Source organism: Oncorhynchus masou, chromosome 6 (assembly GCF_036934945.1).
Source record: "Oncorhynchus masou masou isolate Uvic2021 chromosome 6, UVic_Omas_1.1, whole genome shotgun sequence".
Classification (NCBI taxonomy): domain Eukaryota; kingdom Metazoa; phylum Chordata; class Actinopteri; order Salmoniformes; family Salmonidae; genus Oncorhynchus; species Oncorhynchus masou.
Window position 1 is genome coordinate 69,438,670 of NC_088217.1, and position 17,420 is coordinate 69,456,089.

General features: G+C 44.8%; 1 protein-coding gene across 1 annotated transcript in view; it reads left to right on the forward strand.

The window, feature by feature from the left end:
• Window positions 1–16,828, forward strand: part of LOC135542501 (aryl hydrocarbon receptor-like) — a 79,552-nt gene extending 62,724 nt beyond the window's left edge. The window contains exons 3-13 of the mRNA XM_064969502.1: window positions 3–148; window positions 2,878–2,967; window positions 5,327–5,450; window positions 6,000–6,145; window positions 6,416–6,618; window positions 8,219–8,328; window positions 8,547–8,688; window positions 9,193–9,418; window positions 9,590–9,819; window positions 12,091–13,624; window positions 14,059–16,828. Coding sequence (XP_064825574.1) covers window positions 3–148; window positions 2,878–2,967; window positions 5,327–5,450; window positions 6,000–6,145; window positions 6,416–6,618; window positions 8,219–8,328; window positions 8,547–8,688; window positions 9,193–9,418; window positions 9,590–9,819; window positions 12,091–13,624; window positions 14,059–14,166 — 3,059 coding nt within the window. The 3' untranslated portion in view covers window positions 14,167–16,828. The remainder of the gene's footprint in view (window positions 1–2; window positions 149–2,877; window positions 2,968–5,326; window positions 5,451–5,999; window positions 6,146–6,415; window positions 6,619–8,218; window positions 8,329–8,546; window positions 8,689–9,192; window positions 9,419–9,589; window positions 9,820–12,090; window positions 13,625–14,058) is intronic.
• Window positions 16,829–17,420: the final 592 nt, after the last annotated feature.

Below are 17,420 nucleotides of genomic sequence, written 5' to 3' on the forward strand. Positions count from 1 at the left end.
AGCGACCACGAAGAAAGGCAGTCCAGGGTGGGGGGTGGAGAGAGCGGTGGGGTTCGGAGGGAATGGACCGATCACTCTAGCGAAGAGCACAACCGCCATAACCTCTGTGGATGGGGTCACGTTCTCCGAGGGAAACCTCCTGCACCAGGTATACAGTGTCTGCCTGCCTGCCTGCCTGCCTGCCTGCCTGTCTGTCTGTCTGTCTGTCTGCCTGTCTGTCTGTCTGCCTGCCTGTCTGTCTGTCTGCCTGTCTGCCTGCCTGCCTGCCTACCTGCCTGTCTGTCTGTCTGTCTGCCTGCCTGCCTGCCTGCCTGCCTGTCTGTCTGTCTGTCTGTCTGTCTGCCTGTCTGCCTGTCTGCCTGCCTGCCTGCCTGCCTGCCCCCCCAGCCCGAGGCCTCTCTCTCTCTCCCCCTCTGGGGTTTACCCGAGGAAGCTTCGCTGGTGTGAAGGGCAAGCACCAACCTGTCCCCCAGCTCACACACACTATATGATGCCTCTCATACCCATCTACATGTAAAGAAACCAGCCTCACTCCTTCCCCTCCAGTTATACGAGAAGCTATTTGTTTTATGTCTTGACATGACCGAAACTCCTCCATCCTCCCCGAGAGTTAGGTTAGGGATTACTGTCTCACGTCATCAGCCTATATATCATGCATACTGTATACCATAGATATAGAACCCCTGTATACAGTCTCGAACAAATATGCTTGATTATAAACCCTTGGATATTTCAACAACCTCCGTAGAGCCTCTCATACATGTATGTTCAATACCAACAAGGGAGAACAGAAAGAGGTGGATTCAACCACGTCTAAGCACACATATAGAGTCATTTTCTTGGAGTAAACACCCACATTCCCTCCCCTCCTGACTAAATCCTGAGTTTGACTCTTTCATTTCATTACCCATGGGCAATGCCCTCCCTCTTCTCACTGGGGCTAATGCTAGGAGTGTTAGCGTGCTGTCCCATTTCTCGGTGAGGGCTACGCTAGTCCTCATTAGCGTTTGTTTTATTGCTAAAGATAACTATCGCCATCTCCAGGGAGGTCTCACTACTGACCACACACATCACTATTCTCTCCAGTAGGGACTGGTCTAATGGAGGGTGGTGCTAGACTGATTTATGACTGATTATTTATTTTTATTTTTTACCTTTATTTAACTAGGCAAGTCAGTTAAGAACAAATTCTTATTTTCAATGGCGGCCTAGGAACAGTGGGTTAACTGCCTGTTCAGGGGCAGAATGACAGATTTGTACCTTGTTAGCTCGGGGATTTGAACTTGCAACCTTTGGTTACTAGTCCAACACTCTAACCACTACACTACCCTGCCGCCCTGCCGCCTTGATAGTTTGGGAATGCTGGGCAGTTTGTAGTTTAATCTTAACTTTCTTCCTCAGTCGCTGTCCTGGTGACTGCAGTAAATCCACACAGAGAACAAACTCTGCTCTTCTGAGACACAATTGTGTGTTGTTTTATTTTTTATTTTTGTGTAGGCCTATGGGTCAGGTTAAGATTAATGGGGCTAGTTGATTCACCATGCAGAAAACTTGTTCAGTGCTATCTGGGAGCATATGTCATGAAGATGTTACAAACCACGTTATCGTCTTGTTGTCCTGTAGTCTTTCTCAGGAAATAATTAGAGGTAGGTGGGTTAGAATCACTCACTATTACCCTCAAACACATACACAGTGGTGTAAAGTACTTTCAAGTAAAAAATACTTTAAATCACTACTTAAGTTGTTTTTGGGGGTATCTGTACTCTACTTTACTATTTATATTTTAGACAACTTTTACTTTTACTTCACTACATTCCTAAAGAAAATATTGTACTTTTTACTCGTTACATTTTGAATCTTTAGCAGGACAGGAAAATGGTCCAATTCATGCACTTATCAAGAGAACATTCTGGACATCCCTACTGCCTCTGATCTGGTGGACTCACTGAAACACAAATGCTTTGTTTGTAAAAAAAAAAAAAAAAACATTTTAAAAATAGATAATTATTAACTTTAACAATTGGGTACTTTTTCCACCACTGCACACACACACAAATACTTTGGCCTGTATTCCTAAACCTGTACATTGGCTAAACCTGTTGTCTGTGTTTTATATGCTGAAAATTTGCAGCAGCTTCCAGTAAATCCGTACAGGCCCTTTATTGTGATACCAAAATGCAGGACCTTTCTCATACCCTGTCACTCACTCTCTCTCTCTCCCTCTCTCTCTCTCTCTCTCTCTCTCTCTCCCTCTCTACCTCTCTCTCTCTCCCTCTCTGCCTCTGTCTGTCTGTCTGTCTGTCTGTCTGTCTGTCTCTCTCTCTCTCTCTCTCTCTCTCTCTCTCTCTTTCTCTCTCTCTCTCTCTCTCTCTCTCACACACACACTCACACACTCACACACTCACACACACTCACACACACTCTGGTGGTCTATTGTTTACAAGGTTCAGGATCCTGTGCGTGACAAGTAGCTATATTCCCCCCACTCCGTTGTATTGTCACATTTAACACCTGAACAAAGGAATGGCTAATTACATGGGATGTTTACCCAAACCTGAACAAACACACACACATGCACACACACACAGACACAAACCATGGATACTTCTCCCTCCTTCAACAGCCGACCAGAATTCCTCCTCTAATTTAATTTGACTCCTTTATTGCCCTTATCATTCACTACGTCATGGGATTCATTTTTATTTCTTTCAGGTTAAGTTTATTTGCCCATCTTCACGTCGAATAGCTGAGTGTGTCTTGTTTGACGTATGAAGTATGAACATATGTTAACTACATAATAATATAATACTATTAAGATCATAAATAGTAAGGTCATCGTGTTTATTTTTGTCTGACTGTGCCTCTCTGTGTCTCTAGGCCCTGAACGGCTTTGTGTTGGTGGTCACGGCGGAGGGATACGTGTTCTACTCCTCTCCTACTGTTCAGGACTACCTAGGGTTCCACCAGGTAAAATAGGGCCTTTTGACCAACACTGACTGACATACAGTGCACCCACATAATGCATATACTGCTTATAAATGTATTATGTATCGGTTATTCGGGTGTTATGAAGACCTACAGTATGTAGGTACCTTTCAAGTCACTTCATAGCAGCCATATTACCTAGCTAGCTAATGGTATCATACATGTCACCTCATAGCAACCCGTATCACCTAGCTAACTAATGGCATCATACATGTCACCTCATGGCAGCCCATATCACCGAGCTAGCTAATGGTATCATACATGTCACCTCATGGCAGCTGTATCACCTAGCTAGCTAATGGTATCATGCATGTCACCTCATGGCAGCCGTATCACCTAGCTAGCTAATGGTACCATACATGTCACCTCATGGCAGCCCATATCACCTAGCTAGCTAATGGTATCATACATGTCACCTCATGGCAGCCCATATCACCTAGCTAGCTAATGGTATCATACATGTCACCTCATGGCAGCCCATATCACCTAGCTAACTAATGGTACCATACATGTCACCTCATAGCAGCCGTATCGCCGAGCAAGCTAATGGTAGGTACCATACATGTCACCTCATGGCAGCTGTATCACCTAGCTAGCTAATGGTATCATACATGTCACCTTATGGCAGCCCATATCACCTAGCTAGCTAATGGTATCAGACATGTCACCTCATAGCAGCCGTATCACCTAGCTAGCTAATGGTATCATACATGTCACCTCATAGCAACCCGTATCACCTAGCTCGCTAATGGTATCATACATGTCACTTCATAGCAACCCGTATCACCTAGCTAGCTAATGGTATCATACATGTCACCTCATGGCAGCCCATATCACCTAGCTAGCTAATGGTATCAGACATGTCACCTCATGGAAGCCCACATCACCTAGCTAGCTAATTGTACCATACATGTCACCTCATGGAAGCCCACATCACCTAGCTAGCTAATTATGCCATCATATGTACACTAAAGACAAATGTCAATATTGTCACAGTTGAATAATTTGCTGGCCAGCTGAGCCTGTTGGACATTCTAATGTGACTCCTCAACTTTAACAGTAATCTGTCAAAAAGCCTATCATCCCCAAAGCATATCAGTCATAACTGAAGTACCAAGGCTATAATAGGAAGCATAAGTGCATGGAGTTGCGATTGATATGCCCTTGGCTCCCCTTCTCATCACAGACATGTATACAGACCACATTTAAATGGATGTATTTATAAGTCAGAAGTTCATCGGCCAACAAACTCCAAACTCTCGTTTCGTGCGCACACGCACACACATCATTCCCAGAGAGAGAGACCTTGACTGAGGTCAAGTACGAGTTTTAGGAAGCCTAGGGGAGAAGAGAGCGAGCATCAAATCACACACGCTCGTCTCACACAGCTCTCTGTCTCCGTCAGACCTACGTTCTCAGCATTCTTTTCGCGGCGGAACGGTTAATGGATGGAAGGGAATGGGAAAACACATGAGTCGTGTGTGCTCGGAACACATTGGGCCCAGAAGCACTGCTTGCCCTCTGCAACACGATGCATGAGCCCAGGTCATTGGCCCATACACACACTTACAGTACACACACACACACTCACACTTACAGTACACACACACACCTACAGTACACACACACATACTTACAGTACACACACCTACTGTACACACACATACTTACAGTACACACACACTTACAGCCAGGGGTGACCGTAAAGCGGTCCAGTACGGCATCCCGGCAAAATTCTATGATTAGGCCCATAAGCGTGTGCACATAGGACGTCCCGTACGGGGAAGAAATGAAATCTACATTCACCCCTGCTTACAGTGCACACACACACACACACACACACACACACACACATACACATGGTGCATGGCCGAGTCACTTGCCTAAAGACAGACGTCACACTGCAGGAGAGAGGCTCTAATCAAATCAAATCAAAATCAAATGTATTTATAAAGCCCTTCTTACGTCAGCTGATATATCAAAGTGCTGTACAGAAACCCAGCCTAAAACCCCAAACAGCAAGCAATGCAGGTGTATTCTAATGAATATGTTGATTACTCATGCTCCATGGGTTGTTTGTGCCTTTGCACCCTAGTGAGCTTTGCTCTTTAATGAGAGATGCACAACCCATCCCACTCCTTCCCACAAAACATTGAATGGAGCAGACAGTGGCGTATTAGGGCTGCCAAACCACTAGAGGGCAGCACCTGTTAGTTCGTATTCCCAGGAGACATTTGGAAATTACTGAATCTCATGCACTTCATATATTCCTCTCTAGTCTGTACTGTACTGTATATTGTCTTTTACACTCTTGTCTCCCTCTTTGTCCTGTCTCCCACAGTCAGATGTGGTTCACCAGAGTGTGTTTGAGTTGATCCACACGGACGACAGGGCCTTGTTCAGACGTCAGCTCCACTTCGCCCTTAACCCCAACCAGTTTGATGCAGAGCCAGGGACAACAGAGAGTGAGTAATGCACTATGTTAGTACTCCAGTCTGCTATGTTAGTACTCACACCCTGGTTTTCTACTGCCTAAGCCAGGGGTGTCAAACTCATTCCATGGAGGGCCGAGTGTCTGCAGGTTTTTCCTTTCAATTAAGACCTAGACAACCAGGTGAAGGGAGTTCCTTACTAATTAGTGACCTTAATTCAGCAGTAAAGTACAGGGGTGGAGTGAAAACCCACAAGACACTCGTCCCTCTGTGGAATGACTTTGACACAAGGACTAAGCCAACCTTTGTGGAAAGATTTGATATTGCTTGAAAACATTTTTTGTATAGTTAGCTGAATATACAGGATAATAAACAGGCAGCCTAGCTGTAAAGAGCATTGGGCAAGTCACGGAAAGGTCACTGGTTTGTATCCCAGAGCCAACTTTGTGAAAAATGTGCCCTTGATCAAGGCACTTAAACCTAATTGCTCTTGTAAGTTGCTCTGGATAAGAGTGCCTAATAAATGACTAAAATATAAAAGATATATAAATATTATCTGTACCGTAACTGTGTGTACTGTAGGCCTGCAGCCTAACAACAGCAGTGACATCACCAGCAACATAGTGAGCTACGACCCTCAGCACATTCCTCCTGAGAACTCTTCCTTCCTGGAGAGGAGCTTCGTCTGTCGCTTCCGCTGTCTCCTGGACAACTCCTCTGGCTTCCTGGTACTGTAAACCAACAGTCCAACCACACACAACTAGAGGCCTAATGTCCACAGATGAACTTTGTATTAGTAATTTAGTAGTAGTGGTTAAAATACGACTTTTGCATCCACAGAATGAGACAATATACGCAAAACAAAAACAATACAATATATATATATAAAACTTACCTCAGTGTAGTTGTATTTAGGATCTCTGTTTATCCTCATATGATCACACAGATTGAGAAGTCCCTTACCTTTCCTCCTCATTTCCCTGTGTCTTCAACCCCAGGCCCTGAACTTCAATGGGCGTCTGAAGTACCTCCATGGCCAGAACAAGATGTCAGATGACGGGACCATAGACCATCCCCAGCTGGCCCTGTTTGTGGTGGCTACCCCCATCCAGACCCCCTCTATCCTGGAGATCAGGACCAAGACACTTATATTCCAGACCAAACACAAGCTGGATTTCACCCCCACGAATGTTGACACAAGGTAACACTCCCATCCAGTGTTATTATTAAAGTACACTGCAGTATGTGCACATCCCTTCAAATGAGTGGATTCAGCTATTTCAGCCACACCCGTTCCTGAAAAGTGTATAAAATCGAGCACACAGCCATGCAATCTCCATAGACAAACATTGGCAGTAGAATGGCCCGTACTGAAGAGCTCAGTGACTTTCAACAAGATAGTTTGTCACATTTCTGCCCCAGTCAACTGTAGGTGCTGTTATTGTGAAGTGGAAATGTCTAGGAGCAACAACGGATCAGCCGCGAAGTGGTAGGTCACACAAACTCACAGAATGGGACCGCCTAGTGCTGAAGCGCGTACCGCAAAAAAAACATTCTCAGTGGGCCTCCCGAGTGGCGCAGTGGTCTAGGGCACTGCATCGCAGTGCTAGCCGTGCCACCAGAGACTCTGAGTTCGAGCCCAGGCTCTGTCGCAGCTGGCTGCGACTGGGAGGTCCATGGGGCGACGCACAATGTGTCCGGGTTAGGGAGGGCTTGGCCGGTAGGGAGATCCTTGACTCATCGCGCACTAGCGACTCCTGTGGCAGGCCGGGCACAGTGCACGTTGATAGGGGCACAGTGTTTTCTCCGACACATTGGTGCGGCTGACTTCCGGGTTGGATGTGCGCTGTGTTAAGAAGCAGTGCGGCTTGGTTGGGTTGTGTTTTGGAGGACGCATGGCTTTCGACCTTCGTCTCTCCCGAGCCCGTACAGGAGTTGTAGCGATGAGACAAGATAGTAACTACTAAACAATTGGATACAATGAAAAGGGGGTAACAATAATAATTGTTCTCGGTTGCAACACTCACTACCGAGTTCTAAACTGCCTCTGGAAGCAACGTCAGCACAATAGCTGTTAATCGGTAGCTTCATTAAGTGGGTTTTCATGGCCGAGCAGCCGTACACAAGCCTACGCTTGTCACAATTGGACTCTGGAGCAGTGGTGATCGATCACGCTTCACCATCTGGCAGTCCGACAGATGAATCTGCCTAATCAGCCAATATCACTGCCCGACCTCACTAACGCTCTTCTGGCTGAATTTTAAATGTATTTTAAACCTTTACTTAACTAGGCAAGTCAGTTCAGAACTAATTCTTATTTGGCCTACCAGGGAACACTTGGTTACCTACCTTGTTCAGGAACAACAGATTTTTACCTTGTCAGCTCTGGGATTCGATCCAGCAACCTTTCAGTTACTGGCCCAAGTCTACCTGCCTAGTGGTTAGAGTGCTCTGACCACTAGGCTACTTGGAAGCAAGTCCACACAGCAATGTTCCAAGATCTAGTGGAAAGGCTTCCCATAAGAGTGGAGGCTATAATAGAAGCAAAGGGGGGACCAACTCCATATTTAATGCCCATGATTTTGGAATGAGATGTTTGACGAGCAGGAGACCACCCACTTTTGGCCATGTAATGTATATCTAACGTTATAGATAACGTTATTCCTTTGTGTGTGTTATAACATTTATATTAATTACTAACATTACTACGAATTGTAACCACAAACTGTAGAGATCAGAAAAAACTGAATAATTAGCATGCGTTTCTAATGTTATTCCCCCTGTGTGTTATTGTGTGTCAGAGGGAAGGTGGTTCTGGGTTACACGGAGCTGGAGTTGTGTATGAGAGGCTCTGGATACCAGTTCATTCACGCTGCTGACATGATGTACTGTGCCGACAACCATGTCAGAAGTAAGTCGTTGTCACGTTTCCAAATCAATATTACAACTTTCTTCTTTGAATGTTTGAATTAACTAACAAATTATTGAACGGATGAATTCATGAATAACTGAAGCAACAAATGGGTTAAACAATGAATGAATGAAATGAACAAAAACAAATGAGTTCTCTGTATTTGCTGTACCCGACCCTGTTTTTGACAGTTTCCTTGTGTCTGTTTCCCTCCTTAGTGATAAAGACAGGTGAGAGTGGTCTGACTGTGTTTAGGCTCCTGGCCAAGAATGGTGTGTGGGTATGGGTTCAGGCTAATGCCAGACTGATCTACAAGGGAGGGAGGCCCGACTTCATCATGGTCAGACAGAGACCGTTATCGTGAGTAGAGTCATCATCTGGACAATCCAATCCAAGATTACTCTGTGCTGTACTCTATCGTACTCTACTCTACCGTACTCTACTGTACTCTACTGAACTCTATACTCTACTCTACCGTACTCTACTGTAATCTACCGTATTCTACTCTACCGTACTCTACTGTACTCTGCCGAACTCTACTCTACTCTACCGTAATCTACTCTACCGTACTCTACTGTACTCTACCGTACTCTACTGTACTCTACCGTACTCTACCGTACTCTACTCTACCGTACTCTACTGTACTCTACTCTACCGTACTCTACCATACTCTACCGTATTCTACTCTACCGTACTCTACTGTACTCTACTCTACCGTACTCTACTGTACTCTACCGTACTCTACTGTACTCTACCGTACTCTACTCTACCGTACTCTACTGTACTCTGCCATACTCTACTCTACCGTAGTCTACTGTACTATACTACTCTATTTTATTCTAATACTCCTTTTTATTCCTCAAGAAATAATGAGGGTGAGGAGCAGCTTCGCCAGCGGAGACTCCAGCTGCCTTTTAACTTCGCCACTGGGGAAGCTGTTCTCTACGAGGTGGGCCTCTCTCTGGACGTAGCTGACGTTCCAACCCAGAGCAAGGGCCCTAAGATCAGGAAGATGGCAGAAGAAATGGCCCTGGACCCCGACTCCCTGCTGGGCTCCATGCTGAAGCAGGACCAGGCCATCTACATGCAGGTATATTATGCACTAATTTTGACCAGGGCCAATAGGTCTCTAGTGTACTATGTAGGGAATAGGTTGCCATTTTGGACACAGACAATGTCTCAAATAGCCCCGTAAGGATGGGTCGCTAAGGATGACTTGAGACAAAAAGTATTTTATTAATTCAATCATTCATCCATGCAGACCAGCCCCAGCGAGCCCTCCATGGAGCCCCCCAACCCTCAGGAGCTGTGCTCCTGGGAAGACCAGGCCTTCAGCAACAGCCACGCAATGGCCAACGTGCCTGGTGATTCCTGGCAGTCCCAACACCACACTATGCCCAGGCCGGACGCGGGCATCAGGGAGGAGTCCACTGTCCAGGACCTGATGGAAACACTGCAGCAAATCATCGGGGACAACAGCCTGTGTTCCAGGTTTCACTACTACTTCTACTGTAGAATAAATAATAGAAATGAATAAAAAAACAATAGTAGATTCTAAAATTGAAAGGTGAATGTAAAGTTGCTTTGTCTAGCAACACTATCATGACTTAGAGTGCAGTATTTATTGAGTTGCACAGCACAAACGTTTGTTAGCACTTTTCTCAAACTGGCTTTAGCCATGTAGGGAGCAGGCCTGCCCAGGCAAGTGCAGGGGTTGCCTAGCAACATGTGCCCGGAGGGAGTCAACTTCTGCATAGCGCCACAAATTTGTGAATTTGTTCGGACCGAACAGCTAACATGACAGCTAAAATGGCTTTGAAAAATTACAATTTCAGCTAATAGGGAGAAGTATGTAACAGAATAACTGGGTTTATAGTATTCATTAATCATAAACTATTTACATATGATGATGCATCTAGTGGAAGAAGTTTAGAAGTTTGTTAGTGATGAAAATATGTTGTGGTAGTTGAAGACTAACCATTTTTTAAGGTTGAGTAATTTTTGTCCACAAATGTCCATTATATTTCTCTCCCCAAATGATAACCTGAAACATTTGTAATTCCTTATGAGTAAACATGTAGTAGTCTTAGTGTAATTATTTGTGATTAAATATGTGATCTAACTGCCCCACATTACAAAGTAATGAGGTTGACAGAGTCTACCAGACCAGATATTTTAATAAATTGAACTTTGAATATACACTGCTCAAAAAAATAAAGGGAACACTAAAATAACACATCCTAGATCTGAATGAATGAAATATTCTTATTAAATACTTTTTTCTTTACATATTTGAATGTGCTGACAACAAAATCACACAAAAATGATCAATGGAAATCAAATTTATCAACCCATGGAGGTCTGGATTTGGAGTCACACTCAAAATTAAAGTGGAAAACCACACTACAGCCTGATCCAACTTTGATGTAATGTCCTTAAAACAAGTCAAAATGAGGCTCAGTAGTGTGTGTGGCATCCACATGCCTGTATGACCTCCCTACAACGCCTGGGCATGCTCCTGATGAGGTGGCGGATGGTCTCCTGAGGGATCTCCTCCCAGACCTGGACTAAAGCATCCGCCAACTCCTGGACAGTCTGTGGTGCAACGTGGCGTTGGTGGATAGAGCGAGACATGATGTCCCAGATGTGCTCAATTGGATTCAGGTCTGGGGAACGGGCGGGCCAGTCCATAGCATCAATGCCTTCCTCTTGCAGGAACTGCTGACACACTCCAGCCATATGAGGTCCAGCATTGTCTTGCATTAGGAGGAACCCAGGGCCAACCGCATCAGCATATGGTCTCACAAGGGGTCTGAGGATCTCATCTCGGTACCTAATGGCAGTCAGGCTACCTCTGGCGAGCACATGGAGGGCTGTGCGGCACCCCAAAAAAATTCCACCCCACACCAACCCACCGCCAAACCGGTCATGCTGGAGGATGTTGCAGGCAGCAGAACATTCTCCACGGCGTCTCCAGACTATGTCACGTCTGTCACATGTGCTCAGTGTAAACCTGCTTTCATCTGTGAAGAGCACAGGGCGCCAGTGGCGAATTTGCCAATCTTGGTGTTCTCTAGCAAGTGCCAAACGTCCTGCACGGTGTTGGGCTGTAAGCACAACCCCCACCTGTGGACGTCGGGCCCTCATACCACCCTCATGGAGTCTGTTTCTAACCGTTTGAGCAGACACATGCACATTTGTGGCCTGCTGGAAGTCATTTTGCAGGGCTCTGGCAGTGCTCCTCCTGCTCCTCCTTGCACAAAGGCGGAGGTAGCGGTCCTGCTGGTGGTCCTGTGGTCACCACCTGCAGAACCACTCCTTTATTGGGGGTGTCTTGCTAATTGCCTATAATTTCCACCTGTTGTCTATTCTATTTGCACAACAGCATGTGAAATGTATTGTCAATCAGTGTTGCTTCCTAAGTGGACAGTTTGATTTCACAGAAGTGTGATTGACTTGGAGTTACATTGCGTTGTTTAAGTGTTCCCTTTATTTTTTGAGCAGTGTATTTCACCGCCCCACTTAATTAAAATGTTTAAACTTCTTATACTACCACAAAAATACTTTCAATTTTTTATCATGGAATTTGACCATCTATTTGCTATGATTGATTGTATCTATTTAAACAAAATGATGTGAGTCGCATTGTATTGTATTGCTATACTCTAGCTTGTATGAAATGTGCTATACAAATAAAGTTGTATTTGATGTGATTGCAGCCTGGAAGTGGACCTTATCTGATCTGATCTTATCTTGTTGCAGCCTGAATGTGGACCCCACAGAGCTGAAGGACTGGGAGAACACTCTGCTGAAGATGAGCTCCAGCAACTGTGAGATGTCCGAGGACCTTGATGACATCCTCAACCATGACATCCTGTCGTATGTGGAGGAACATCTCTTCAAGGAGAACGGAGGACTCAAGATGCCCGAGCATCTGGGCTCACTGCTGGGGTCCGTCAGTGTCAACAACCCTCTCCTGGAGGTACCAGAGTGCCTTAAAAATTTCGACCTGCAGGGGAATACCATGATGCCTGGAGGAAAGGGCTTCAACTGGGGGGTTGATCTCCAGCAGAACCAGTTGCTTGGGATGGGAGGCTTGAGTGCGGCTGAAACAGTGAGTAACGTTCGGGGCATGATGAAGCCGACACACATGGGCTCTCAGATGGGATTGAACGGCCCCACACTCCAGCAGGCTTCCTCCAGGAACACATTTGCCCAATCCCTGGGAGAGAACCTGGGCCTGCAGAGCAATGCTAACCCTCTGGCCTTTAACCCTGCCCTGGCTGACTCCTGTGCCCAGGTGCGGCAGAACCAAGCCAAAGGTAAGCAGCAAGGCCTCCAGACCTCTCAGATCCTGTCCAGCCCTGGTAACGGGCTGGCGTCTTATTCCCTGAGACAACAGATGCAGTCAGGCCTTGCCAATCGGAGCTCTGCTCCTATGGGTCTGCCAATCCAGAACCAGCTGCTGGGGTGGGGCATGAATGATCAGCCAATGAGATTCCAGGACCAGCGCTCCATAAGCCAATCAGATCCCTTTGCCGTGCCCGGTCAGGAAACCATGCGGATGCCCTTGCCCTCCTCCATGCCCAATACCAACATGTTGGCCAACACCTTGTTGGAAACCTTTGCCCAGAATTTTTCAAATCAACCAAAAGATGTCATTCTAGATCCCAACCCGGCTAGCTGCCTACAAGGACACTTTTTCCTGCAGACCCAGAAACAGCAGCAGCAGCAAATGCTTCCCACGATGTTACACCAACAAAATGGACACCAACACAATGTCACGGGCAGCTTTTATAACAACCAGGTGTCTGACTTCCAAATTGCTCCCCAGCTCCCTATCCCTGGGCTCGAGGCCCAGCCACAGCAGAACTCTCAGGCCCAGAACTACAACAGGGCTCAAACAATATCAGGCCAGTATAGGTCTCAAAAGACCTCTGCTCAAGTCACCCCTCCTCTCGTCTCTTCCAACAGCTGCATGTTCAGCAGCACCAACCCCCCCTCGGTTCCTGTCAACGGGGTCTGTTTAAACCCCAACACGGTCCTTGGTTCCCTGGTCCCATCCTCCTGTCAGAGGGCCACAGCCCCCCTCCATGACCAGAGTCCCTCCCAGGCCTCCTGCTACTTCCAGAGGAACTCCAGCGGGCCCATTGTGGGGTCCTCTGCAATCCTACAGGGTGACACCAACATCAGCCCTTTGTCCTGTCAGGTGGGGCCTGGTCTAACCCCTGGGGGCCTCACACCAGACAGCTTACTGGTCCAGCAGCAGTACCTCAACTGCAACGGGCAGACACAGGTAATACAGGCACCAGTATTTTAATGTAACCTTTATTTTAACAGATTGTCCCAATGAGGTAAAAATAGCTATTTTTCAAGGCCGAGACTTGTTTCATTATTACAACCAGATTACAGCGTTTCTAATTGCACCAGTATTTAGGGTTTTACGAGTAGGACAGTTATTACGAGCCACGAAGGGACCTTTGGGAAGAAGGTGTCTGTTTCATATTTGACGTATATTGAAGCATTTAGAGCTAATTACTCTGTTGTATGTACTTAAACACACATTTGAAGATTTGTTTTGTCCATTGTCGTTGGTTTCTTTGAGAAGGGTATAATGAGGATTTTAAAAGCACTCAAACAAGCACAGTTTGCGGTGGGTTGCATGCATTACATCATCCCCTTGTCTTTCTGATCTGTTGTGGCTAACTTGGTCCATTATTCACCATCCAGGTCACAAACTGTCCAATGGAGGAAAACATATCGTTCCAGTTCCCGCCCCTGCCCAACGGAACCACATACTTCTCAGAGAACAATCAAAGCAACTGTTGCGACTTCTAGAAGCTTCTACAAGGAGGAAGAAACCGCCTTTTCCGTGGCTGAATGGAATTTGTTGAGATACTGATGAGTAGCCCTCTTTGCTAAACAAACAGATACACGGACACATACAGACTCACACAGCCAGGTGCCTTTGGGGATTCTACCACCACCATGCCTTACTTCACCAAGGAGACTGGCCAAGATGGCTTTCTTCATTTCTCTTCTATGCGTCTCAAATCGTATGTTTGGATGCAAGATACAAGGCGTTTGGGCCAGAGGGTCGTGTGGCTTATTTTTCTTCTGCAACCAGACAGAAGACAGAAGCTCCAGTGACTGTAACGAGCTCCTCCTTGACTTGCTTTCTCCTTGGGTGGGCATGCCCTGGTCAAAAGTAGTGCACTATGTAGGGAATAGAGTGCCATTTTGGACATACAGTCACGTCTGGTCGATGTGGAGGAAAGAGAATATATTTATTGGTTGTTTTGAATTGTGCCTCATTGTGCCTCTGATGTTAAAGAATTGCCAGATGATTTTGGAAAGGACAGGCGAAAGATGATGACGTAAGAAGTAATAGGGAAAAAGAGATGAACACGTTGAATTAGATTCCTGGGATTACTTTTAAGGTTGTTGTTTTTATCCCTAAATGCATTTGAACATATAGGATCTAGCCAAATTCCAAAAGGAAAGGTGAGATAGTCGATGCCTGGTAAATTGACTACAGTATAACCATACGGGCAAAAAGAAGAGCATTTGCATTTGGAAAATGCTAAATATGTTGGCATACGATATTATGGACAATATGTATGTAGAGATGATATACAGTTTAAACTGTATCAACTGCTTATTTTCATACGGAGTAAAAAAAAAAAAATATTCCCCAGCAATCATAATACTCCAATGACCTGAATGAAAATGTAAAAACGATTTCCCTTGCGATGACTTTTGAGACTTGCCACATGTTCTTGCATCACAAACCATGTTCCATTGTGATATATCCTATTATTACAACAAGATATGCTACTCAGAATGTAATGACATCAACGACAAAAATACATTTATTTACTCAGCTTTGTTTTGTTTTTTGAAAAAAAATCATCTTTTGTATTTTTATAAGCATTTAACCAAAACTATAAATATGTAATTGAGCCAGTTTAGTCTTTTCTGTTATTTTGTGAAGTGTCCCACTGGGCACACACTGGTTGAATAAACGTTGTTTCCACGTCATTTCAATTAATATGTTGTTGAACCAACTTGGAATAAACATTGAATTGATGTCTGTGCCCAGTGGGATTCCTGTGCACCTGCAGTTTTATTTGCTTCTATTGTGCTTCTATTGATAGAAAACACCCAAGAAGGGGCGGTGCCTTGGTAAAGTATTCATGCCGAAATGCATCAGATAGTTGAAGTGCCTCATTTGCATAAATATGCAGAAGGAAAACCGATGAACCAATCATGGAAAAGCATATAATCACCAGTCAATTGGAAAAGAAAAAGTAGAGCCACTGTTCAAACTGCATTGTTGATATGTTCTCCTATCCAATGTGGGAATATCTTTCACTTTACTTTACTTTCTTTGATGAATTATTTTATTGCCCTGCAGTTCTACAGGGAAGTAATACAGTATTGGCAGCTAGAGTTTCAGAATGATCAATGATCCAATTCAATGTGGATTATTCAATGTATTCTAGGGGGATCGGGTGCTTTCAGAAATCGTACAAAAATACAGAACACCGTAAGTGTCCATATTGAAAGTATAGTATTCAGTATTCTTGTCTGTATGCTTCTGCACAATGTAGGCACTATAACTACTGCACTGAGGCCAAGGTGCCTTTCAATATGCAGTATAATTTTAATGTGTACATACTAATTTTCATTTGTATTTTTAAGTAATCTGGCCTTCATAAGATTCACATCTATTATTGTACACTATTTTATACATGTGTTTTCTGCACACAGAACAGTTCTTGTCTGTAAAACTCTTTTTGACCTGTTTCCTCAGAACAGTATTTATAAATATACACCTTGTGGCTTTTGTTGTTTTTCTGCCTCTAACAATGTGTCAGCCATGGCGCTTACGCCTCAATTGTTATATTTCATCTCCACATTAAAGAGGTTTAATGACTTGACACAGGTGTGTCTGTTCTTAGCAGAATCCCTTTTCTTCGTCAAGTACATTTACATGTAACAGGAATTTGACCTGGTGAGATGTTTTTTTTATTGGTTCAATTATATCAGAGCAAATAAATACAAATTTAAAAGTAAATAAAGATCAAAAACATACAACGTATAGATATACACATACTGTATGTAGTATACCATATCATAACACTGTCACGGATCCCTCCGGAACTTTCATTACGCACACCTGGCCCCTATTCCCAGTGATTAGTAATTGTATAAGTGTGTCCTTGGTTTATCATTGTCCTGTCAATTATTGTTACAATGTCCGTTGATTCGTGTGAGTACCTGTGCGTTTTGGATTTCGTGCCATTGTGGATTGCGCAGATGATTACGGGTCTCAGCCTGTGTTTTAATCATTGTTCTTGTGTTATTTATTCGAGGTACCCCTCGCACTTTTGTTTGGGTTTCAACCCTGTGTGTTGTATGTGGTTTTTGGTCTTCGTCCCTGTGCCTTTACACGGCACGCCGTAATTTGAGTCTAATAAAAAAAATATATTACGCATTCCTGCGCCTGTCTCCGGACCCTTTATGCCAACGTGACAACCTTGAATATAGCAACACATTGTTCTAGATCAGGGATCATCAACTAGATTCAGACGCGGGCCAATTCTTTGAGGGGATGGTCGGGTGGCCAGAACAAATATACACTGCAAATTGAATGCAAGAAGCCTAAAAAGATATAGTATTTGACTAAAACATCATTTCAAACCTTGATTACATTTGGGAACAACACAGCCGTTGTAATGATGGGGTGGTGAGTTGGAAGCAGGTTTTAATAAAACAAAACCAAGAACACGACACTAACCTAAAGCAGAACGCTGATACACAAGAATAATACCAACTGGTGAGTGACATATAAAAGGGGAGGCAATGGAGTCCAGGTGGTGTGCGCAATGAGTGCCAGGTGTGCATACTGATGAATCCCAGGACTGGTGGTTAGTACTCTGGCGACGTCGTACGCCGGAGGGGAAGGGCAGACGTGACAGTACACCCCCTGACGTGCAGCTCCAGCCACAGGACCACGTTGACGAGGGGGATGACCCCGAGGATGAGGAGCGGGTCGGTCCAGGCGGCGAAGGTGGAAATCACAGATG